Below are 25,329 nucleotides of genomic sequence, written 5' to 3'. Positions count from 1 at the left end.
CTCCACTATAAATCGTTGTTGATATGAGGAATGCATTTTTTAATTTTCCCAGTCTCTTCCCGTTTTAAACTTTAGGAGGACATGAGGTCCTGGTCCACACCTGCAGAGTACCTAGTTTGGGGGGCCCGTTGCTGTCCCTTTATTGTACATCTGGTCATAAATTCTGACCTAGTCTAAATTTAAATAGACTCTGGATTTAGCCCACATGCATTTATTAATTATTCCAATTGGACTCTTAATATCTCACCCGGCACAGCCAGAAGAGGACTGGTCACCCCTCTGAGCCTGTGTCCTCTCTAGGTTTCTTCCTAAAATTCGGCCTTCTTAGGGAGTTTTTTCTGGCCACTGAAATTCAACACTACTGTTGTTTGCTCCTTGGGATTTAAGGCCGGGTGTTTCTGTAAAAGCACTTTGTGACAACTGCTGTTGTAAAAAGGGCTTTATAAATACATTTGATTGATTGATTGATTCACGTTTTCACCGCGACATCTTTGGACTGGAGTTCCATTAGGCTCTTTACCTCATGGTTTTCATTATGAGAATGCTTGATACCTGGATCTACAATGGTTTAGAATTATCTGAGAAAACTTAATCAGAAATAATTAATTAGTTATAATAATTAGTTATAGGCCTATATTCTACTCTTGTCGTCAATTTAACATTTTATATAAAATGTGATATTCTTAAATGTTATGTACAATTATTTAGTCATAAATCAATCACAGATTAATCTATAATTTACATAATTGAAATTATACTTAGTATAATGCACATTCAATCATTGAACATATTTGATTATTTAACTCGGGCTAACATTATATTTATTTATTCTGACTACAGTATTATTTCCCGGTTATGAAGGTAATATTACAAATATTGCAATTATTGCGGTTACATCATACTCATCATGTTGGTTATCAATGATATGGATGCCTCCATGCCAAGACCTATCTGTGTTTTACATATTGGCTTTTTCTTAATTTCATAATCCTCGTCAGAAAGTTCGAGCTCCCTCCACTCTTTCTCCTCCAATTGGTTTTGAAAAGGACAGGATTAGGTAAGAGGCGACGGGGGTTGAATTTAGATAGCGCCAAGTGTTATCCACGGTTCTGGGGAAGAAACACTTTGGAAACTGTGACGCCTAGCGGCTGAGTTTACCAGTGCAATTAATCCAATCCATCAGTTTGGCTTATTAGCGTAACTCTTTAATCAATGTAAGTAATTACGTTGATTCACATAGCAAAGCAATACGTACCATTGTGGATCATAACCACCATTCCGTTCTGTGTCTTATTGCTTTCCAATTGACTCATTTCTTGCAAATATGTTCCTAAATTAATGATTATTGCGCGTTATTTTGGCGTTCCGTTATGCATTCTGAGTTGTTTTCTTGGGAAAGTAATGTATTTAGCCTGTAACATTGTAACTCTGACTTGGTTGTTGGTTCAAAAGAAATGCCTCCGAAAAAGCTTTCACTTGCCCTCCTCTCTTGTGAGAAAGTTCTGTATGAAAAGTCCCGGTGTCTCGACCAATAAGAAACGTGCCTTTGTTTCTCTGTCCCCGCCCCTGAGAGAAGCGGAGCAGAGGAGACAGTGTGGATAGTTTTAGCAGAGCCTTCATGGAGTTTTACTTTTCCTCTATTTTATTTTCCATTTATAATAAGACTGTCATGATTACTTCTAAACTTCCCACCGCCCTATTTCTCAAACGGAAGTGTTTACCGATGGCCTGATACCGTCGTTTTCACGAAACTATGGATGAGTTAAGGTAAATAAGTACTGTTACTTTTTACATCCCCGGACCCCGCGGATCCCTCTCACAATGGAATCCAGACAGAGGAAACGTTGCGGAGGGTGGCCTGGGCTAGGGCTATGGTTTTCCCTCGCGTGCCTTACGGGCGCAACCGCCCAGCTCAGCTACTGGGTGTCAGAGGAGCTCAGACCGGGAGCTGTGGTTGCGAATATTGCAAAGGATTTGGGTCTTGCTGTTCAAATGATAATTCAGAGGAAATTGCGTGTGGTCTCGGATTCTAACACGCAGCACTTCGAGGTAAACGAGGCAAATGGGGATTTTGTTATTAGACAGACAATTGACAGGGAACACATGTGCGAATTAAGTTTAACATGTTCGCTGCATCTTCAGATTGTACTTGAGTACCCATTAGAAATACATCGGGTTGTTGTAAATATTGTGGATGTGAATGACAATGCGCCGCAATTTTCAACTAAGAACATTTCCTTGGAGATATCAGAAGCAGCGGCGCCGGGCACCCGGTTCCGACTGGACAGTGCTCATGACCCAGATGTGGGTATCAACTCTCTGCGCACTTATCTCCTTGCACCCAACGACTGCTTTGTTTTGAATGTGGAAATTAAAACTGACGGGAGTAAATTTCCGGAGTTAGTTTTGGAGAAGGCTTTGGATAGGGAGACGCAGGCCTCTTTTCGTCTGTTGCTCACTGCCGTGGACGGGGGGCAGCCTGAGAAGTCTGGCTCTACTATTCTACTCATAAAAATTATGGACGTCAATGACAATGCTCCCGTATTTGACGAGCCGTTGAAAAAAGTGAGTGTGTTTGAGAATGTTGAACCGGGCACTTTAGTGACAAAACTGAACGCGACCGACGCGGATTACGATCAGAACGGGGAGATCTCCTTCCTGTTTAGTAAATACACACCCGACCGGGTGCTCAAGCTCTTCAGCGTGGATTCTAAAACCGGTGAGATCCGTGTGAATGGTCACGTAGATTATGAGACCGCGAATGTATATCACATCACCGTGCAGGCCAGGGATGGGGGCACCCCTGCCATGGAGGGGTCCTGTAACATAATAGTTGACATCACTGACGTGAATGACAACTCACCGGAAGTGACATTGACGTCACTGACCAGTCCAATCCGAGAGGACTCTGCACAGGGGACAGTCATCGCCCTGATTAGCGCACGGGACCTGGACTCTGGTAAGAATGGAGAGGTGACCCTGAAGGTCCAGTCTGGACTGCCATTCAAACTCAACTCCGCCTTTGGAGAGCACTACAACCTCATCACCGATGGCAACCTGGATCGAGAGACCATGGCAGAATACACAGTGGTCATCATGGCAACCGACGCAGGCTCCCCTCCCCTGTCGTCACGCACAACCTTTGTGGTCAAGCTATCGGACGTGAACGACAACGCCCCTTCTTTCTCCCAGCCCTCCTATTCGGTGGATGTCCCAGAGAACAACACCCCCAGCTCACCCATCGCCATGGTGACGGCCTCGGACCCCGACTCAGGCGACAACGCCCGGGTCTCCTTCTCCATCCTGCCCAGCCTGATCCACGGGTCGCCCGTCTCCTCCTACGTCTACATTAACCCGGAGAGCGGGCAGATCTACACCATGCGTTCTCTGGATCACGAGACCCTCAAGGCCTTTCGCATCGAGGTGCAGGCCCGGGACGCCGGGGTCCCCCCGCAGACCTCCAACGTCACAGTGCACGTGTTCGTGGTGGATCTCAACGACAACGCCCCCGTGGTGGTGTACCCGCCGTTCCCCCAGGACACCGGGCTGCAGATCAGCGTGCCCCAGTCCACCGGGCCCGGTCAACTCATCACCAAGCTGGTCGGGGTGGACCCAGACAGCGGCCATAACGCCTGGCTGTTCTACTCCATCCAGCCCGGGCCGCATGCTGGGCTGTTCCGCATCACCCCACACACCGGCGAGCTCCGCGCAGCCCGCAAGCTTGCCGAGGAGGAGGGCGGCTCCGCCTTTGACATCACCGTGGTGGTCCAGGACAACGGGGAACCCCGTCTCTCCACCACCGTGGCCGTTACGGTAACCGTGGAGGAGAAGGGCGCCGGCGACATCGCCGCAGACAACCGTAAGACTTCGGTAATACCACGCACCGGGATGTCTGACATCACACTGTACCTCATCATCTCCCTGGCCTGCGTCTCAGCCTTGTCCTTCCTCACCTTCCTCATCCTCATCGTGCGATGCCTGCGCCAGCGTAGTGTCTACGGGGGGTCAGGCTGCTGTTACAGCCGCCACCGGCCAACCAGGCCTTATCACCAGAGACCCAGTAAGGACCTCCACCTGCAGCTCAACACCGATGGACCCATTCGCTATATGGAGGTGGTGGGGGGAGCCCAGGACCCCCCGGGGACACGGACCTACAGACCCTGCTACTCCACCATCTCTAGCCGCAGTGACTTTGTGTTTGTCAAGACACCCATGATGAGTCACAACAACACACTCAGCATGACGCTAAACAGGAAGCACCTAATGAACTCAGCCAATGAGGTGAGGGCAACAGAGGGGTGATGCTAGGGTATCGGTGGGATACCCTGAAATATAGCCAATAGAGTTATCAGAAAAAAGTCACTAGACCCATGAGATTGGGAGGTCTGTAAGTGCTATGTTATAAAGAGAACCTGAAGGACTTACCCCAAAATGGTTGTCTTTATTGACTAAGCTCACAAAATTGAATGGACTTTTCAAGCCATGGTAATGATACTATGTTTTATGTTCTGTCTTCAGCCTGCTGACCTAGATTGATTAAGTCACATAAAAATGTAGTGTGTTTTTGAAGCGTGTTTTTGGAGCCTCTGTTTTTCACTTTAGGACGTGGTGAAGGACCTGCTTTAATATTTCATCTGACCTGAGGCTAGGAAATGGCCGAACAAAATCAGCAGGGAAGAAGTGTTCTAAAAAAGAAATAGGAGGAATGGCTGGGGGGAGAGAAAGATACCGGGAGAGAGAGTAGGATTGTGGGAATGAAGGATAGAAAGGCATGGATAGAGAGACATGGATAGAGACAGGGGAATGGAGGTAGAGATTTAGATGCTGCATTACCAAAATCTTCCAGTTTTCTGTGGTTAGAAGAGTAACAACAGCTGAAAATAGATACTGGCAGTTAGACTAATAGAATAGTTATATAGGAAGTAGAGGGAAACCGGATGACAGAGAGGAAGAGAAGGAGCAAGGGGCTTGGAAAAATGGATGTGAAAGAGGATTGGGGGGTTTGGAACAGAAGGAAGGAAGAGAGGAGTGGGGGAGAATGAGTTGAAGAGTAAAGCGGTGACTGATAAACAGGAATTCCAAGGGGTCAGCGCTCAACCTCTCACTTCCTGTTGTCCTCTGAACCCTGATTGGTTCCATGCGTTTGCCACTGAGTCACATGGTGACCATGACCTCCCCCTTTATGGTTGCCTGTGTGCCACTGGCAACAGACATTTCCAAACCTCATTCCAAGAGCACTTGTTAGGGATACCATTCTACTCTGTGTTCCTGGGTGTGGACTGTGGATGGAAATATGTTCTGTAAAGACTGCTCACATGTAAGACATGGAGAGGACTCCTCCCTGTTTACTGACTATGTGGATCTGGGTTTCCAAAATGGCTGCCAGTGTTCTATTTCTGATGATTCATGAGGACAAGATTGCAAGACCGCTTTCTCCTTTTTAATTTGGCTGAATCCCTTTTTCATTTAGCCCAGATAGTGATTATAGTTGTAGTCCCTTTAGAATGAGATCAGTGGGTAGTGTTGTTGTCCCTTCAGAAGGAAGCCAGTAGGTAGTGTTTTAGTCCCTTTAGAAGGAGGCCAGTGGGTAGTGTTTTAGTCCCTTTAGAAGGAGGCCAGTGGGTAGTGTTGTAGTCCCTTCAGAAGGAGGCCAGTGGGTAGTGTTGTAGTCCCTTTAGAAGGAGGCCAGTGGGTAGTGTTGTAGTCCCTTTAGAAGGAGGCCAGTGGGTTGTGTTGTAGTCCCGTTAGAAGGAGGCCAGTGGGTAGTGTTGTAGTCCCTTTAGAAGGAGGCCAGTGGGTAGTGTTGTAGTCCCTTTAGAAGGAGGCCAGTGGGTAGTGTTGTAGTCCCTTTAGAAGGAGGCCTGTGGGTTGTGTTGTAGTCCCTTTAGAAGGAGGCCAGTGGGTAGTGTTGTAGTCCCTTTAGAAGGAGGCCAGTGGGTAGTGTTGTAGTCCCTTTAGAAGGAGGCCAGTGGGTAGTGTTGTAGTCCCTTTAGAAGGAGGCCAGTGGGTAGTTTTGAAGTCCCTTTAGAAGGAGGCCAGTGGGTAGTGTTGTAGTCCCTTCAGAAGGAGGCCAGTGGGTAGTGTTGTAGTCCCTTTAGAAGGAGGCCAGTGGGTTGTGTTGTAGTCCCTTTAGAAGGAGGCCAGTGGGTAGTGTTGTAGTCCCTTTAGAAGGAGGCCAGTGGGTAGTGTTGTAGTCCCTTTAGAAGGAGGCCTGTGGGTTGTGTTGTAGTCCCTTTAGAAGGAGGCCAGTGGGTAGTGTTGTAGTCCCTTTAGAAGGAGGCCAGTGGGTAGTGTTGAAGTCCCTTTAGAAGGAGGCCTGTGGGTTGTGTTGTAGTCCCTTTAGAAGGAGGCCAGTGGGTAGTGTTGTAGTCCCTTTAGAAGGAGGCCAGTGGGTAGTTTTGAAGTCCCTTTAGAAGGAGGCCAGTGGGTAGTGTTGTAGTCCCTTTAGAAGGAGGTCCCTTTTGGAGCAGGGTGTTTTCTGTTAATCAGATTTTCTATCATTCTGTTGTTTCTTTCATGACTGTCATGTTCATATTCCCCTCTCTCTCTCTCCCCCTCTCTCTCCCCCTCTCTGTCTCTCTGGGTTGTCCTGTCCCCTGGGTTGCCGTGCTACCATCTGTCTCCCTGCTCCAGTCACACGTGTAGAATGGAGATGAGAGGTGAAGGGAGAGAAATAAAGAACAGGGAGTGTGGCGCAGTGACAGACGGACTAGCCTTTAATGGACCAGAGCCATAGAGAGGCTCAGTCTGTGTGTGTGTGTGTATATGTGTATAGCCATGCCTTCCAAGCCCTACAGTGGTGTCTAATATTAGCAGGGACTTAGGTCCACATTGTCCAATAGTGAAAAAGAGACAATGAGTCCTGAGTGTCTGTGTGCCTGTTCTGCTCAATAGGACTGTGTGTATCTCCTCATCAAATATTCTCTGTGTGGAACGGTTGGAGTGTGTGCTTATATACCTAGTAATCAGTGTATAGTACAAATAGCCACATTCAGTATATGTGTGTATAGTGGTCTTGATGCTGCAGGGTGTTGGTGTGTGTGTGCGTGTGTGTGTTTGTGTGGTTCTGGCTGATGACTAGATATGAAGTGTTTTGTAAATAATCTGTTGTAACGGAGCTCGAGGCGGCACGTGTTTCCAATAGACCCGCACGGCCCAGTAAATCTGTCCTCTGCAGTGTCTTATGGGACATCTGTGGGTCCCTATGAAGGTCCATTGGGGTGTCTAGCTGGGGTCTTTGAATCCTGTTGGGTCTTCTGTTGTCTTCTGTCAAAACCGGGTCCACGTGGACCTTTAACATTCACATGTATCCTGATACGCTGAATTTCCCCTGTGCGCCGTAATCAACAATACCTTAGTGGACAATGGGAATGAAAAGCATCCATTGTGATAACATGGAGAATGTTCCGCGGGAGTTAGTGGGCTGGTGTCTCTGCGGGAAGACTGTTGGAAGGACTTCCCTTTTCAGGCAGAGAGCCAGGTGCAGTCTAGTCACCGTCTCTTCAATGCCAGGACCTGTGGGTGGGTGTGTGCGTGCGCGCTTTGGTATGTTTGTGTGTGGAAACTTCAACTTCCTCACACGATACACAGCACCAGATGGGCCTGTGGGAAGTTCGCCGGCTGAAGGTGTGTGTGTGTGTGTGTGTGTGTGTGTGTGTGTGTGTGTGTAGTAACTTTGGCGGATAAAGCATAGGAGGAATGGGGGGGGGGGGGGGGGGGGAGTTTCGGCGGGAAGCCTGCTGTGATTCTCCTCCATTCATCTAATTCTGGCCAGTGCTAAAATAGTTAACCTCCCACTGATCCACGGAACCAGATGTTTCTCGCACGCACGCGCTCACGGAGCTCGAGATCACACACACACACACACACCTGGTATGGAGACCATATGTTCATGTCCAGTGATTAGGTATTTTCCCTTGTCAGTCCAGAGCTGTGCTGTGTGCTGATCTTTCACACCAGATAAATCTGACAGGTTGTACCGTTGTTAGGTAGTGGTAGCTCATTGATATGACCAGGTTGGAAGACAGAACGTTGTCTAGCTACAGAACGATCCTGGTAACTAATCAAAGTCGTCTGGAGCATCAGAACAAGAAATCCATAATCCCCAGCCAAGCAGAGCAGGTATAGCTTCTGAGTTAGAAAGTTTGATCCACTCTGATCACTTTTTGGTTTCTGTCCTTGTAACGCACTCTGAATCAGGACCTAACACAACTATGATGGGTTGGTTTTTGATGAGAAAAACCAGAAAGCTGCACATAGAATCATATGACACGTGAATCAAAGACGTTTTTATGATGAACAGAATGTTGTGCTCGCTTGAGAATGTCACTTGACCCGTTAAATGCGTGAAGTGCTTGTGCTGTGAACATGACCCGTGTAGTACATTACCAGACCTGTGGGCTCAATTCACAGGGCCCTGCTGTCTGGTTCTGTTAGGCCTGTGGCCATACATGACCTTGGGAATAACCTCGGGAATGACGTGGATTGTGTGTGTGTGTGTGTGTGTGGCAGGGATTGTCACACCGCTAGAATGTTGTGTCTGTTGCACCCCCCCCCCCTTCCCACCAAAAACAAGTGGAGAGAAATTTGAGACCCAGTACCCACTAGATGAGTGTAGACCATTACGATTACACATCCTCATCCCTCCAGTCTTTTATTTAGGGCCATCGTAATTGTTCAAGGAACCACCAGTTCCTGTCGTTTCCTGTCATTGGCGTCTTTAACGACGCTATAATGATATCTTCACTAGACAGCTATCAGGCGCATGCAGAGCAACTGATGTGTGTTATTATATCACATGGGATGAAATCAGACACCCCTGAAATAAAACCCCTCAGTGGGTCATTTTGACACAGCTTGTAAATGTTGGTGGCAAAGGTGTTTTTGAAACGGGATAGCGTGTTTCTCCCCCTCTCTCACACCCTGGCCTCTTTGCCCCGCCGCTCCCCCTTTTCTGGCTCTCCCTCCTCTTCTCCTGCCCCTCCAGTTCTACGGCAGAATGGTTGTAATAATGCAGGCAGGCGACGGGCTGCTGGCTTCTCCCCGGGGAGCCTCTCTGTCCTCTCCGGTTCTCTCCTCCTGTGTCCATTAGGAGAGTCTGGAACACAGCCAAGTGTCTATTCACTGCCTCACTGCCCAGCCACAGAGAGAGAGGCAGCGGGAGACAGGGAGGGTGGAGGGGGGAGACCGAGTAAAAAGAGGAAGAGACATGGAATGGGATAGGAGTGAAGGAAGCGGGGAAAGGGGAGCGAGAGGTGGGGAAAACATCAGAGATGGAAGGAAAATGGATGAGTGGACAAGGATTTACAGTGGAAATATAGTGAGTGGTCTGGGTTAAAGAGATCGAGTGCAGAGAGAGACTTTCTTCATCTAAGGGAAAGACAGTGAATTTCCCCTTTTCCCCTCTGTCCTTCAAGATACTATATGTTTATATTAAAACAACAAACAGATGCTATATTCAGCTGCCGTTTATTTACTGAGTGCTCTCTCATCTCTCTCCCTCTCTGTAGATAAACACAATCAGGTCTTTATGAGTGGCCCATGAATTTCTCCTTCAGTCAATTAAATCCGCCATATCTCCCTCAGCCACCGCTGAGTGACTGTGTGATGAGGCCTTGGGTATTTATTCTTGGTCCTGGTGATTCTAGTAGCGTGGCAGGAGAGTCCTTAATGCTGTCAATTAGCCACAACACATTTTAGACTTGTGTTATATGTCCCACCTACTGTAGCGAATACATGTATCTTCAGTGGAGTCTCTGTGTTGTCTGGACCTCACCAAGACATTCCGATTTTTGAAGCTAGTAGATGCCTTATAAACACTGATGCTCTCATCTCCCCCATCCCTATCTTGGCCATCACATTTAGTCTCGTTATTGGCAGCGGAGTCACAGTCTTTCTGTTTGTGGTGTTCACTGACATTTTCTGAACAAAATGGCTGCCCCGTAAGTTGTATGCCCTTTATTCAGCCTCTTGACTGCAGACAGAAAGGGTCCACACACACACACACACAAACACACACACACACACACACAAACACACGGTCCCATGGTCATCTTGGTGAGTAAAAACAGGGGATTGATGTTCTATCTTGTTTTCTCTTCACAGCAAAAGCCTCCTAACACAGACTGGCGCTTTAACCAGGGCCAGAGACCTGGACCCAGTGGGTGAGTACACTGAGTCTCCTGCACGCGCACACACATGCGTGCACACACACACACAGACTCATGATGTGGAGCCTACTGTTTCCAGGGATATGACAGAGGTGAGAGCAGAGTCAGAGAGTATGGGATGGAAATGGAGAGATGGATAACATATTGGTAATGATTTTATTGACCCATGACTGTATTTGAATATAGAAGACATACATCAGTACACACACAGATAGATACATTGCCCTGAAACCACACAGTGCCCTGCCTTTGACCCCTTGAAAGGTTAACAGATTGGTATATATAGAGAGATGGGAGTGAGTGAGACAGAAGGGGGAGATAAAGAATGATGGGGAGAGAGAAGAGAGGGAGCGATAGGGGAGAACAGGGAAAGAGCGAGAGAAATGTAGAAATGCGGGAGGGGAGTGAGGAAGGGAAGCAGAAGGAGGAAATAATGATATTCCTACTGGCCCGGTTTGTACAACAGAGATGACATCTAGAAATTAGGCCCAGAGGCTCTGCAGATCAGATTAATCTGGGCCCTGTTTTTCAACAGGTATATGTTTTTGATTTCATCTGTTGGATTGGATTGGACGCATAGAAGTTAACAGCGTCAAATCCAAACTGATTTCTCAGTCCTATTCATTCTATTCCTATGCATTAAACCCTATCTAGTGGTTACAGTCAAAGACAGGTTCAGGTGAAGAACTGCACCCTAAAATTGTTTTGCCACACAAAATGGCTGTGGTTTCTCTCCACCTGTGCCATCAGTGCCTGTGTGCCATCACTCAGTACTGCTCATGAGACTAGGGGACCAGAGGGCAGGGAAGGTCAAATGTTTCCACAGTCAGAACTTCCTTATTGAAGCTCAGTGATTACTGGGCATGCTCCCATCTGGGTGATTGCTTTCAGTTGATCAATTGTGATTTGCTGTTGCGAGATCAATAACATGCTGTTTCAGGTGGTGGAGGTGGAAAGGCATCTACTGACACCAATGTGTGTCCGTGTGTGTGTGTTTGTGTGTCTGTGTGTGTGCGTCTCCTTCATGGATTACATAGTGTTTTTACCGGTAAGAAATGCCTGAACGCAGTCCATGTTGGATGCACAGCTTATGGATACAATGGTTATTATCCCTTTGGAAAACTAGACCTCCCTTTATATGGTTTCATGCATGTCTTAGACTCAACCAGCGTTTTCCACAGCCAACAGCATTTCTTGATCGGTTTCCAGACCATTTCCTGTAACTCCACATAGAGCAGAAAGAGAAGTCCTAAACCTCCTTTTATGTTTCCAGTCCCTACCATTACCATGGGGATCACATAAGATGGACGTCGAAGCGAGGCATAAGGTATCAACTTGTTTATGCGGGCCAAATTCTGCCCTGAACAACTCGTTCTAGGTAACTTTGGTTATCGCTGCTAAATAGGTGATGTTTGAGTTATGGGAGGAAATTATCTAAAATGAGTTGTCACGGGCAGAATGTAGCCTATGGATATGTAGGTAGAGCTTTGCAGGTCTTGTGTAGGTCTCCCTAACCCTTTAGCTGTAGCTTCCGTCCACTAGCCTGTGCCAAGCTGGGCAACCGGTCGCTGCCTTAAGCGCTTCCTAGGGTCCTGGACTGACCTCTAGTGCACTAGTGTGATGTGTTTTAGTCTGCGCACAGCGTGTATTTTGTGGTAGTTTTATTTTGCATGGACTGGTGATGCATGGTTTCTGCAATCCAAGACATGAGGTATAGTTGCCCATTTTCAGTTTCCGGGTGAAATATTTGGATTCCAAATTCAGATCTTAATCAGATGTTATTCCATTTGTAGCCATGCTATGACATTATCATCTGGCGGCCAAAGACAAATGGTTGGAAACCAGCCAAATCATACCAAAAGAAAGGTCCTCCTGGATTTCTGTCTGACATGCTACAGGAAGGAGGTGGGATAAGGTCCGATGATGGACTACAATCTGGTTCAGGTGGTGTACTGGTAAATCAGTTGCTTCACTCTACAGAAATAGGAACAACGACTGAACAGAAGAGTTTAGGAAGCGGTTTGAAAGTCCTATTTCATGCTCTGATACAGAACAGCTTTCACTGTCTTGATGGAATGACCCCTCTGGACATGACAAATCATTATCTCTGCAACAGGAAGACGTGATTATACGGACCACAGGAAGTGATAGGGCAGAGAGAAGCTAATTAGTGACAAACGAGGCATTCTCTTTATCTCTCTAGTCCACCAAAGTATACTACTCAAAATGGCCGCCCTACTGGCTTCACTGACCAAGCTTAAACATGGTCTGGTTCTCATTTAAAATTGTGGCACTTGCCAAAGACACAGGCTCTCAAAAGTTTTGGCACATTAGTAATAACAATTTTTTTTAAATTCCATAATATGTTGGCATGCTAGACTGCTCCACTTCATTTAAAAACAAAATATGAATCTCTCCATTTCCCTCTCTTTTTATTCTCTCCCTCCCTTCCTTTCTCCCTCTCACATCCTCTCCCTCCCGCCAGGTCTCTTTTTCCTGTTTGATATGCTTTTGCCCTATGAGTTTTTAATTGGTTCCAAGCTGGGACCAAATGAAGAGCCTTGGCTTACTTTTCCACTGCAGTACATAAAACACACAGACTTATCTGATTATAACTGCTGCTGGTATAAGTCAGGAAGCTGGACCCGAGACCCTCACATCCTTTTAACCCCTCGACTGCCATTCTGTTTCCTCCCTGGGGCTTCAAACAGGGCCACATCCATTACCCACAACCCCCTGGGACTAAGGAGCTACTGTTTTAGGCCATCAAACAGCTACTTAAATAGTTGGATCTCGCAGTGACTGATATTGTTTTAAAAGCATCAGTTGACTGCCCTGTACTTACAGAAACAGCCAGTAGCAATGTCCATGGATGTTGCCTGGGAGGTGTGTGTGTGTGTGTGTGTGGTATGTGTGTTTGTGTAAGCAGTTGAGTGTAATAGAGAACAGGTTTACTCCTTCCTTTGTTCCTCTTGATTTAGACAAACAACGCTTTGAAGATCAGTGCTTCACAGATGGAAACGTTCAGCTGTGTGTGCGTGTTAACTCCACAGTTCCTTTTTAATGTGGTACCAATAAGGTTTCATCATTACTACTGTACATGGTGTTGTGCTAATGGACATGCTAGGGAATGTGAATGTACTGAAAGGTGTGTGTGAGCCTGTGACTTCACATGGAAAAGCAGCGTGACGACAGGGACCAGCACAACAACAAGAGCAGAGTTTGAAAATGGCTGCCAGTTGTTGATGAATGTTGTCTGTCTGTCTTTCCCTGAAGAGCTGGAGGTCCCCCTGAGATGACCATGGGAACTGGACCCTGGCCCAACCCCCCCACTGAGGCTGAGCAGCTCCAAGCCCTGATGGCAGCAGCCAACGGTGAGTCCCACCCTTCTCCTCTATACCCTACCTACTGACCCTGTCTATCGCTCTATAACCTACCTACTGACCCTGTCTATCGCTCTCTTTATAACCTACCTACTGACCCTGTCTATCGCTCTATAACCTACCTACTGACCCTGTCTATCGCTCTCTTTATAACCTACCTACTGACCCTGTCTATCGCTCTCTTTATAACCTACCTACTGACCCTGTCTATCGCTCTATAACCTACCTACTGACCCTGTCTATCGCTCTCTTTATAACCTACTTACTGACCCTGTCTATCGCTCTCATTATAACCTACCTACTGACCCTGTCTATCGCTCTCTTTATAACCTACCTACTGACCCTGTCTATCGCTCTATAACCTACCTACTGACCCTGTCTATCGCTCTCTTTATAACCTACCTACTGACCCTGTCTATCGCTCTATAACCTACCTACTGACCCTGTCTATCGCTCTCTTTATAACCTACCTACTGACACTGTCTATCGCTCTCTTTATAACCTACCTACTGACCCTGTCTATCGCTCTCTTTATAACCTACTTACTGACCCTGTCTATCGCTCTCTTTATAACCTACCTACTGACCCTGTCTATCGCTCTCTTTATAACCTACCTACTGACCCTGTCTATCGCTCTCTTTATAACCTACCTACTGACCCTGTCTATCGCTCTCTTTATAACCTACCTACTGACCCTGTCTATCGCTCTCTTTATAACCTACCTACTGACCCTGTCTATCGCTCTCTTTATAACCTACTGACCACCCAGCCCCTTATCATACCACAACATCCCTATGCATCTAACATTCAGTGTGAATTCAGTCTCTCTGTAGTGTTATATAATGGAGGGGAGAGTGGGTCAGAGGAGGTTTTCTTTTCCTGTTTAGTTAGAGGGCACGTTGCCAGACTCATTGATGTTTCCATGCTCTGTCATACGGAAACACAAACACACACAAACACACACTCAAACTCCGGATATATACATATTGCTGAAACTTGTTTAATGCAATACCATAATAGTCCTTTGTGTTTTCATTATACACAGTGCCCACATGCACATCCACTAGCAGAAGGCAATCCACCCCCCCCCCGTGCGCACACACACACACACACACACACACACACCCCTTTGGCCCCTGCAGAGAAAACGATTCAGAGCTTGATGACATCACTGCCCTTCCCCTTAAGGTTTAAACATGTAAAGTAGCAAAAGTATTTGGTTGTATGTTGTAATGCTGATAAATGACAACTTTTGGAAGGTGGGACAATACAAATATTGTCGGGGCCAGTAAGTTTCAAACCAAAATTGTTAACGTTGAGCGCTGAGCATGGGTTCGATTCCCACCATTCTCTCCTCTATCTTCCCCTCTGTCTGTCCACCCACTAGGGGAGGATAAAATGTCCCAAAAAATACCTACTTTCCCAAACCCATAACCAAAACTTCTAACCCTCACTGTTAACTTCTCCCCTAAAACTGACCCCCATTGAGAAAATAGCATTCAACAAAGCCCATAAGTACAGTCAAACCTTTACACTGGCACATTGGCAATGTGGGTAGTTCGCCACAGTAAAATAAAAATGACCCCTCCGTCCATGTTCAGATAGAGCCAGAGCGTAGCTGGCAGAGGTCATGTTAACGAATGTAAACAGACGGATCAGCTTGTTGTAGCAGTGTCATTACTGCCAGCTAAGCCTTGGCCAATAACAAACAATGGTTGCACAACCAGTTGGAAGAGCATTTACAAAGCAGAAACAGACTATGGAAGAAGATATTGTGCCAGAATGTTTTTTCTTCTTCTGATTATCCTAGCTTGTGTGTTTGTTAGTGCATGAGACAGGGCATGCACGTTTGCTGCTGCCTGTTTAGTGAAAGCCAGAGAGCAGGGAATGGAGAGGGGGGAGGGGACGTGTGTGTCTCTGCAATGCAGGGGCTCGGAGAGAATAATGAGCTAGCAGCAACGTCACTTCACACACTGGAGAAGCACATACACACTTACTCACACACACAGCAATGAACAGAAACACATGTACACCATAAATGCACAGTATCCCCCGCTTCAACAAAATGGCAGCACAAAGCCATTTTGTAAAATGTCTACGCCCCTGCTCTCCTCCACCCCACCCCCCCCCCAACCCCAAGCGTCTGTTGGTTCACTTAGCTTAATTCAAATTAGCTTTTAAGAACTATGCTAAACGTTTTACCGAAGCAATTAGCCCTTAAGCGTATGTAGAAACGGCAATAGATATGTAAGAAACGGTATTGGTACAACTTATTAATATGTGCAAATCCCCCACCCACCCACCCCCGCACCCCGCTCTGTCCCTCTTCCCCCCAGAAGTGAGCGAGGCGACCGCCACCCTGGGGCCGGGCACCATGGGTCTCAGCACCCGCTACAGCCCCCAGTTCACCCTGCAGCACGTTCCCGACTACCGGCAGAACGTCTACATCCCCGGCAGCACCGCCACCCTGACCTCCAACCCCCAGCAGCAACAGCAGCAGCAGCAGCAGCAGCAGCAGATGGCAGCCCAACAGCAGGCCCTGCAGGCCCCGCCCGAGGCCTCCAGCCAGCCGGAAGCCCCCAAGGCCGCCCAGACCCCCGCCTCCAAGAAGAAGTCCACCAAGAAGGAGAAGAAGTAGAACGGCTCGGAAAAAACGACGGGATTGCGGAGAATACAACTAAAGCTGAAATTCAACTCCCCTCGCCCCCCACGTCGCCACCTAAAGCCTTCACTCCGGTCTGAGCTATTGTATTGGTCGCGCTCATATGATAATGCGATGTTTTGAGATTTTCTTTTTTGGAAGAAGGATCTTGCATCTGGAATGTGTTGAGGGTTTCAGTCTGAACAGTGTGGACATTTTGTTTTCCTTCTGAGGCGGACTAGAAAGGGTTGTTTTTGGAAAGCCTCTGTTCTACTCAGCAGAGAGGTTATTACTGGTATATGCTGTTAGGGAGGACTGGGGGGCTAAGGAGTGTTGGGTTTCAGTTCAAGTTGATGAATTTTGGATGCACCTCAGACACTAGATTGAGTGTTAAAAAAAAAAAAAATGGCTGGGATAACCACGTTTTGTCCGGTGATTCACAGGTGGAAATTTTAACAATGTTCCCTAGGATGTTTTGGGTTGGATTTACAATTCCTCATTTTCCTGAGAAGGAAAGTGGATCCTTGTTGACTGTACTAGATTGCCTTGATCAGATTCCTCTATAGGAGCAGCCTTATAGGATCCATGGCAGCTCTGAGGAACTCAAGGGTATTAACTCCACTGCTAGTATTTCACAACTCTGCATGTTGCTATAGGCTCAAACCACAGACCTAAAAGATCTAACTATGCATTTCATTAGAGTTGCAAAGAGGAAAGCCGCTTTATGACTCCTCGCCTAAAAAGAACAGTAAAAAAAAGTTGGACAAATGCACACATAGCATTTACTTGACGCAATAGCTAAAATAACAAATATTATTTCTTAAGCATAGTCATATAGTAAGATTTACATTCACGTTGATGTCATGATCTGAGCAGGAAGCCTATTAATGTAAGGACATGGGAAGCTCTTCTGCCCCCTGACATCAGCCCTATTGGCTGGTTAGGAGGGTGGTTATTGGCTTTTAAAACTCCCCAGATGGGCACTGAGACCACCTGCTGTTCACCCCTGTCCCCTTCTTTTATGGTTTGAGGGCCAAACCATGAGAGCCACTGGTCATGCTAAGGCGGCATGTAGGCTAAGCATCCATTCAGAGTTGGCGACAAGTAGAGATGTTTAATTTGTTAGAGGTGGGACACTGGGTTGGCAAACAGGTTGTAGATTAAGTATTCACCCTTTGCTGCCCTGAAATGCTGATCATTTTATGTCTCGATGTGAGAAGATAACTGTTTCAGATGACTCACTAGCGTAACAGTTGTTAAGTACACATGAAGTATGAAGTCTTTCCTTTGCCACCAGTCCGACCGCTGCCTGGACACCACTACATGGAAAGGCAGCTTGCAGGTGGGTTTTTACAGGGAGTGGAGAGGGGTCGGGTCAGGGGTGTGACTTTTGGGTTGGTACCATCAGATTGAGGAGAGGGGTGGGGCAATGGCCTTGGCTCTACTCACTGAATGTACAGAGGCACCACTGTTGACCCCCCCCCAACCCCCTGTAATGCACTGACCCAGATTAGAGGTCGACAAAGCCGAGCACATCCATCCATGTCATAGGAGGAGATACCACTTCAGAAGCAGGAGGGGCGACAGATCTTGCTAGCTACTTGCTGTCTTTCCCCTCAATGTACATCCTCAAAACTCAACCCTTGGCTCCAACCCTCCAGTCCCTGGTCCTGTGAAGGCTCTTCCCAACTGTAAATAAACACGAGTCCACGGTATGAGCCCAGTTGTTTGTATAGTATGGACCACGTCCAGGATTTTCAAATTAAAAGTCCCCCTCTCTCCACAAGACGTGGCTTACTACTGGAATGTGTTGCATTTGTTTTTCAAGAAAAATAAGAAAACCACTGCAAGAAAAAAAATATATATCTGAAATGTTCTTCAAAAGATTGTGTTGCAATGTGGAACTGAACACCGTGACGACGAACGACACTAACCATTCATTGTAAATAAAGACAACGATAACTTTAGATAAGTGAACAGTGACACTCACGTAGATTAGTCAACTTGTGATATGTTGCGCATATTTTTGTCTTCATTTTCTCTCTCTCTTTCTCTCTCTACAAATATATATTTTACCACCCTGTAAAGAAACGAAACAAAGAATATTGAAAAATGTTTCAATCCTTCTGTAACCTCTTTTTTTCTGTGATTTATCTTGTGCAAGAACGCTTCTCTGTCGATATGAACAAATAATTATAAATATTCTATATGTGTGTTTGTCCGTCCGCTGATTAATTAATCCTCTCCCTGCTGTAATATCTTTATGAAACGCTTAGACTCCTCCATGCTCCCCCAGTGTTATTTTCTTATTTTTTATGCTAATATTTATATTGCTGTTTTATTTTCTCTTGAACACTGACATTTCAAATAAAAGATTATGAAATCATTAAACCCCTGTAGTCAGGCTGAAGTCTTTTCTGCCACGGTGATATTGATTGATGAATAGAATACAGTAAAAGTAATGTCATTTTTTCCAATGGAACAGATGTGAAATCATTAAGTTTGAATGAAATCCCAATACACCACATTTCAGTACAATTCATTGCATAAAGATATCGTATTTAAGACATTTATTTAAGATGTGGCTTTGCAATTCCATCAGTGTATCTGAGACTTTTTCCTTTTTCACTTTCAAACTGAAATCAATGTACCTTTTACACATTCAATTCAAAAGACACAATGAATCCTCACCAATCCAGAATTGGCAATTTATAAGGTGGGATATCACCACTGCATATGACACAACACAGGCAATAAGCAGGCTTTTATGAATTTCTAAGGAAGCATTTCCTCTGTGGTTGATGGGTAATGGCAATGCCAGCTGTGATACAGCAGGGTCATTATAGTCAGAGATAGTACATGATCTTAAAGGCAGTCCTTGTTATTTTCTGCCAAGGCTGGGCCACTGATCACCTTATTGCCCCTCCCTAAGACATCTCGCTGGCTTGTTTCTTTCCAAACAAATGAGTTAATGAGATGTATAGTTCTACTGGAACCCTTCCACGGGTCTGGGCATATGAAAAGTCCACAGTGGCCCAGACAGGAGAAAATAAAACAGGGTCTTTGAGCAGGCATTCATGGATATTGTACTGTCTCCGTTTTACGTTTCTAGATATGCAGCACACACATTTCAGTACATCCTACTAATAGTTGTCCTGGCAGGAATTAATGTTACAGCTGTTTTAGTTTTGAAGATTTGAAGTTGTAATTCTGCATCAGTTGACAATGTTCTACTTGAATTTTGCTGAATTTACATAGTGTTCCTCAACTTTATCTGTGACCTACATATAGGCTTCACCAGCACATCACTATCCCACAATCCTCTGCTCCAAACAGCTTCCTCCCACGCCTGTTTGAAGTATCCTCTGTGGCATGACAACATGAGGAAAAGGGTTGAGGGGATGGGGGATGAAAGAAAAGAAACAATGTTTTCACCAGCACAAATGTGTAAAAACAGGCATCACATTTTAAGTAAATGCACATACATATAAGACTGTTTCTTTGCTTCAAATGAAACATATTTCAGGTTTGAAATATGTATGTGGCATTGAGTGAACATTGCTTAAGCACTTTAAAATGAATCCCAGCCTGTGGATTCTTACACCAGGTTTCATACTTGGCCAGACAACTGTAGGTACTTGGTTAAGTGATTTGGTATCACTTGCTGTGGGGATCATCCAGTGCCTACTACGCCTTCAGAGAAGGGCTAAGGATAAAATAAAATATAAATATATCTATATATGATCATTTACAATGTTGTATTATTTCATTTAATTGATTAAATCATTTTTGTTTTCATTTTAATGGCCTTCCAATTACATTTCTTCTGTTTCTGAGAATGGTTAACATTATTCTGAGTCTGTGGGAAAGCCCAGGCCTGAGCATGTTAGAGAAGGTAAACTGTCTTATTCCACCCAACAGCGCTTCTATGCCTTCAGACACTCAATGAGCAGGCCTTTCTGTGCCGGTGGTCAGCATTCATTTCCCGGCTCTGACGAAAACCATTCACTTCGTCGCTCCACATTTGCTCAATACATTAATAAAATGTTTTACATTACTTCTGTAAATATCTTCTGTAAGTAGGCTGAGATGAAGAACTCAACATGCATGTCGCAGGCTATGCCGTAATATAGAAAGGTGATGAAGGAAAGCGTGACTGTTTAAACTGTGAGTAATGAGTGAGTGTAAAAACTGTTTACCTTCTCTCACATACTCTGCCCTGTGCTTTGGGCAGCAAATATTGCAATCCTTAGCATAGGCATAGGCATAGAAGGCCCTGATGGGTTCCCACTGGATCAAAGTCAGATTCCTCATTAAAGGGATACCTCATCACGGCTTCCTCCGGGATGCCTTCACTGAGATCCTGGATTAAATTTGGACTCTTGAAGATCTTTGTTATAGGACATAAAAACATCCATGACAGTAGGTCACTTTGGAGAGAAGCATCTGAAAATAAAGCAATTGCCATCAATAGAACTCAACTCAGACTGAACATTCCAACATTGAGAAGGTAGTTTAGCGGTTAGACTTACCTGCAAGGTTAATCATTCAAATCCCAGTAGGTGTGAAACTGGTCATTCTTGCCATGTGCATCCAGTTAAACCTAACATCTCCGAGGTCACTGATTACATTGACAAGCTGCAAACATAAGGCTTCGAGTGTAGCCGACAACTTCATGGAGTCAATGTGCTGCATTCCAGATACGCCCAACACAGAAACATTGAATAAATATTTCCTATCAACGACAGCACCTCATTTAATACGCTGCACCAGAGCCTTTCACATGGCCAAGAATCTGATAAGCAGGCCTAATTTTGAACCTGACAGTAAATTGACAGATTAACGTAACAGATTGCCTCCTTAGAAATTGTGCTCAGTTCTTGTCCATAATCTAAATACAGTCACCGAAGATGGATGGGATCGGTTAACCATAAAAGTGCACTGGAATACACGGGACGTCTCAACTTTATAGCACACAAAAAAAAGTTGGGGCATTACCAGGATGAAATCCATGAGAGGAAAGAGGAGCACTTGTTTCTGTTCTTCTTCATAGCAATGGGGCCCATTTTCAATGGTTTCTGTTAACTTTAACAGCATGGAGATGAGATGTGTGCTGACAGGCAGACCGAGGTTTCAGGGCCCTACACAGTAACAGAAAAGCCATAAATATCCCATTGTATGTCACTGACCTAAACAAAGGGTCCTGACTCAGTGATGTTGCTGTAGGCTCATTTGAGCCTTGCTGGTGAATCACAGGTCGAGTCCATCTCCACGAGGACAGCTGACCCTGAAATTGGGATAATGCCTTTATCTATGCGCAGCAAAGACTGTAATGTGATTATGTAAGGAAGACACCCATCTGAACAGAATTCTAAATGGGATAGAAATATTTAACTTCCTAGGTATCCAGGATGTTATAACTAACTGCTAGATATATAGTTTCATATATTCAAATTTCTCAACTTTCAAAAGTTGTCAATTATCTTCTGTCCTGAATTCATCTCATACAGTGCAATGTAGTCAGACATAAGATTCTGCAGAAAAGGACATCTACAGTAATTGAGTCTCAATGGATCCACTCCTTAACACAAATTGTCTCTTCCCTGCTTTTCTTTTTACCTGCTTCCCTGCCTTTCTTTTTGCAAAGGGTAGCTCTGGCGGTGTGAGACGGCCCTGTTCAGTTCCCCAGCTTTATCATTAAACCCTCTGGTCGACATTGTTAGCTCAGCCCCATGGCATTCTGGGTCTGACGTAGCATATGGCCTCTGGAACACAAACAGATGGCGCTAATGCGTAGTCATCTGAGACATGGTGGAGGACGCCGTCCGGGAGACTGGGGGAGCCCTGTGTGAGGAGGAGTGTCTTGGTCCTCACCGTCTCTGGACTCCCCCGGCTACAAAGGAAGCACTGAGAGGGGAAGACACAGTCCTCGTGGTGTCCATGTGTTCAAGTCACAGACTTCCTGCTTCCTGTGGCGATAGCTTGGGGGGATGCAACAGAATGGGGGATTGTTATTATATGACCTCCACAGCCCATCTCCCACCATTACACACACACACCTCAGGCATGTATAGCTGGGTTGTCCATTGGAGAGTGTTAGGGGAAGCCCAGACCTAGCCAGGGACTGAAACCTTAACAATAGACTGTCTTTGTGCGGTAATAACGTTAGTCAGACGTTCTGGCCACATGACATCACACATTTCCTCATACCCTGAGTGACACACACATGTTCACACATCTCCTATGCTGTTAGACTTACACACAGAGATAAATAACGTAGGAGTCCTTCCCCCACCGAGCTGTCAGAAGACCAATGAGGAAATGGAGGCATAGGGAGATAGGATTCTGTTTCAGCCATCTGACCCATGGGAGGAAAGCAGGATGTGAAGTGTATGGCGGGACAGGACGTTTCTTTTTGTGCCTGTTTAAGCTCTTTATGCTGCCATTACAGTTTTGGGCCATACGTGGAGGGAGCAATCCCCTCTTGACCCAGCACTTCACCCACACATCACCTTCCGCCAGCTGTCCTACTGACACAGGACAGAGAACCACAGAGCTTTCATAGACTAATATAGATCAACACATGTTGGAATAGAAAGCAGAGCTCTGGTAAAACATGAGGATACTGTTGTTATATGTATAAAGGCAGTGTTTTGTCTGTGCTACAGCTCTGTCGCCTCCATCCCCATTAACAGCTGATCTAAACAGCAGTAAAGGAGAAATATGACTCCATGATATTTGTGTTATGATGAATCTAGCAGAGTTCTGTGACCGGTGGCAGAACACAGGGTTCTGAGCTCATCTCCACTACTGTCGGGGCACTAGCAGAAATAACAGATCCAGGAATGGCAGAAAGAGAAAAAGAGAAAAAGGGAAAAAGTGAGAAAGAGAAGGAAGAGAGAGGTTTTATGAAAAATTAGGTGGAAGATGGAACATCTGTTTTTCTGGCTTGTAAACTGGAGTGCAGGGGAGCAGTTTAGTGTTGGACAGTTCATATAGCAAGGAAGCACAACATCAGACAGACACACACACCACACAAACACACAGTCTTGACTGCGTGGATCGGGAGGTGGCTTCCCAAAGGCGTGGGACGACCAGGAGCCCAGATAAAGACGAACAAAAAACCTGTGTAAGGATGTAGGGTTTGAACATTGCAATATATATATATATATATTTTTTTTTTTTTTATTGCATCTTGATTTATCTTACCAGCTATTGGTTTACCCTGTCCCCCTTGTAATTATTAGAACAGTAAGGTTTTAATTTTGGCTTTATGTTTCAAAAGCTGTGATAAAAGAAAATATAAAGTTAAATGATAGATGCTGCTATTTTATATATAATATCAGGACACCAAGTGTATTGGTATGAAATCATATACATTAATAATGATAATAACCTTTATCTATATAACACCTTTCATACAGGGAATGCAGCGCAAAGTATTTAACATTAATAAAATCAAGTACAGTGAAAGACATAAAACAATAAAATCTGGCATTTGCATCAATATAAATAAAATTACCAAAATGATGTTGTTTCAGAATGTCTTGCCTATGGGGTAACCTAAAAGCTCATTTGGTTTCAGGAGATCTGCAGTGGAAGAAAACTGTGATGCCTCAAAGCAGTTGTGGAATATGATAAATAAGACAAGAAACTTGGCCCAAATGACCTGAAACCTCCTAACCCAACACGCCATTCCAGCAGGAATTCCCTGTCTGTTCCTGGCCTCTGCCACAGAGGCATTCCCCTTTTCAGCCTATATCAACTTGTGGTCGGACCTTCTCTAGTTAATTTGACAGCCTGCACTAGCCTGTATCAGCTTCCTTGTTATTCCTTGTATATTCACTAAATATACATATTTGGACTCCTGTCATCTTACGCATGTTTAGTATTTGGTTTCTTATCCTTTGCATGAAATAAGTCCCAAAAAATTTGTCACACAATTAAATTCCCTGGACACTGGGTATCTTATCAAGGGATGCCCAGCAAGCCATGTACAACAGCCGTCCTCATTGTTTTTTTCAAAATACATTTACTGTATACTTTTTTCTTACTTTAGCATTGTCATTTTTATTTAACAGACAAGAACCAAGTTGAGAAACGTTGACTGTTTTGGGGTAAAAACCATTCTTTAAGAGTCCACACACTGTGCTAGGCAATGAAATGTTGAATTGTCTCGTTTTTTTTCTCAGAGCAAACTAGCTAGCTTTCTTGAGAGTCATGAATAGTAAAGAGTGAGTACTATATATACATAATAAAAGGTGGAGCATGCTATGTTGGTAAATTATTAAATCAGACAAACATGTATCTTGCACTTGTAAGCGTTTATCTAGCAGGCGTTGGTAACAGGTGTAGGCGTTAATCTAACAGACGCAGGCGTTAATTTAGTAAGGAAGGCCAAGTGAGTCAAAAACATGACACATTACAGCATCCCACGTCGTCCAATGACATGCAAAATACGCCGTTCTCCAGTAAACCGCCGTCCAAAATGTCGTTACCCCAGTAAACCACCGTCCAAAACACTGTTTCCCCTATTCTACATGGTGTTTGTGATGCCGTAACTCAATAAGCGCCGTAATTTACGGCGTTCAGTATCAATTAACACCATTATTAACGTCTGTTTGGTTTCAATTCCTTAATGTGTCATGTTTTTGACTCACTTGGCCTTCCATATATACAAGTATACACGGTTGCATACGCATATAGCCGTATACACGGTCGCAAATGCGATGTTATGCACTTTAGGTCGTTTAAATAGCTTATTAAAGTCCCTTTTCACCTGCCATAAACATGCACACACACACACACACACACACACACACACACACAGGGTTTGCAATCAAGATGAGGACCTGCAATGTTGTACCTTCAAAATAACTATTTTATGTAATCCCAAACCCAAAGCATAAAAATAACCCTAACTTGAACCTCAATCACCTAACTTTCATGCCTAAGCAAACCCTAACTCATAAGCCTAACCATTAATGCCTAAATGTAACCCTAATTATAACTCTTCTAAACTTAACCCAGAGTCAAATAAAGCTTTGTGTTAAAGTTAGGACTGGCCGAAGGTCCATACTTCATGATTTTCTTGTGTGAAAGTGTTGTGGTCAGATGAGACCAAAATTGAGCTCTT

The 25,329-nt window shown here is 45.0% G+C and overlaps 1 protein-coding gene across 50 annotated transcripts in view; it reads left to right on the top strand.

Annotated features, from left to right (window-relative positions):
* Positions 1-18,008, top strand: part of LOC106024272 (protocadherin gamma-A3) — a 214,024-nt gene extending 196,016 nt beyond the window's left edge. For 32 of the 50 annotated variants that reach the window (XM_034291836.1, XM_034291838.1, XM_034291837.1 and 29 more), the window contains 4 exons: positions 10,105-10,163; positions 11,443-11,496; positions 13,446-13,543; positions 15,889-18,008. In XM_034291836.1, the coding sequence (XP_034147727.1) occupies positions 10,105-10,163; positions 11,443-11,496; positions 13,446-13,543; positions 15,889-16,190 (513 nt within the window). In that variant the 3' untranslated portion in view covers positions 16,191-18,008. Of the gene's footprint in view, positions 1-1,055; positions 4,282-10,104; positions 10,164-11,442; positions 11,497-13,445; positions 13,544-15,888 lie in introns of those variants that run through there. The other 18 variants (XM_010895779.5, XM_013133564.4, XM_034291844.1 and 15 more) reach the window with 5 other exon arrangements.
* The last annotated feature ends 7,321 nt before the right edge of the window (positions 18,009-25,329 follow it).

The sequence above is a fragment of the Esox lucius genome, chromosome 4 (assembly GCF_011004845.1).
Source record: "Esox lucius isolate fEsoLuc1 chromosome 4, fEsoLuc1.pri, whole genome shotgun sequence".
NCBI lineage: Eukaryota > Metazoa > Chordata > Actinopteri > Esociformes > Esocidae > Esox > Esox lucius.
Note: the sequence above shows the minus strand (reverse complement) of the source record. Positions and strands in the feature narration are given on the sequence as shown.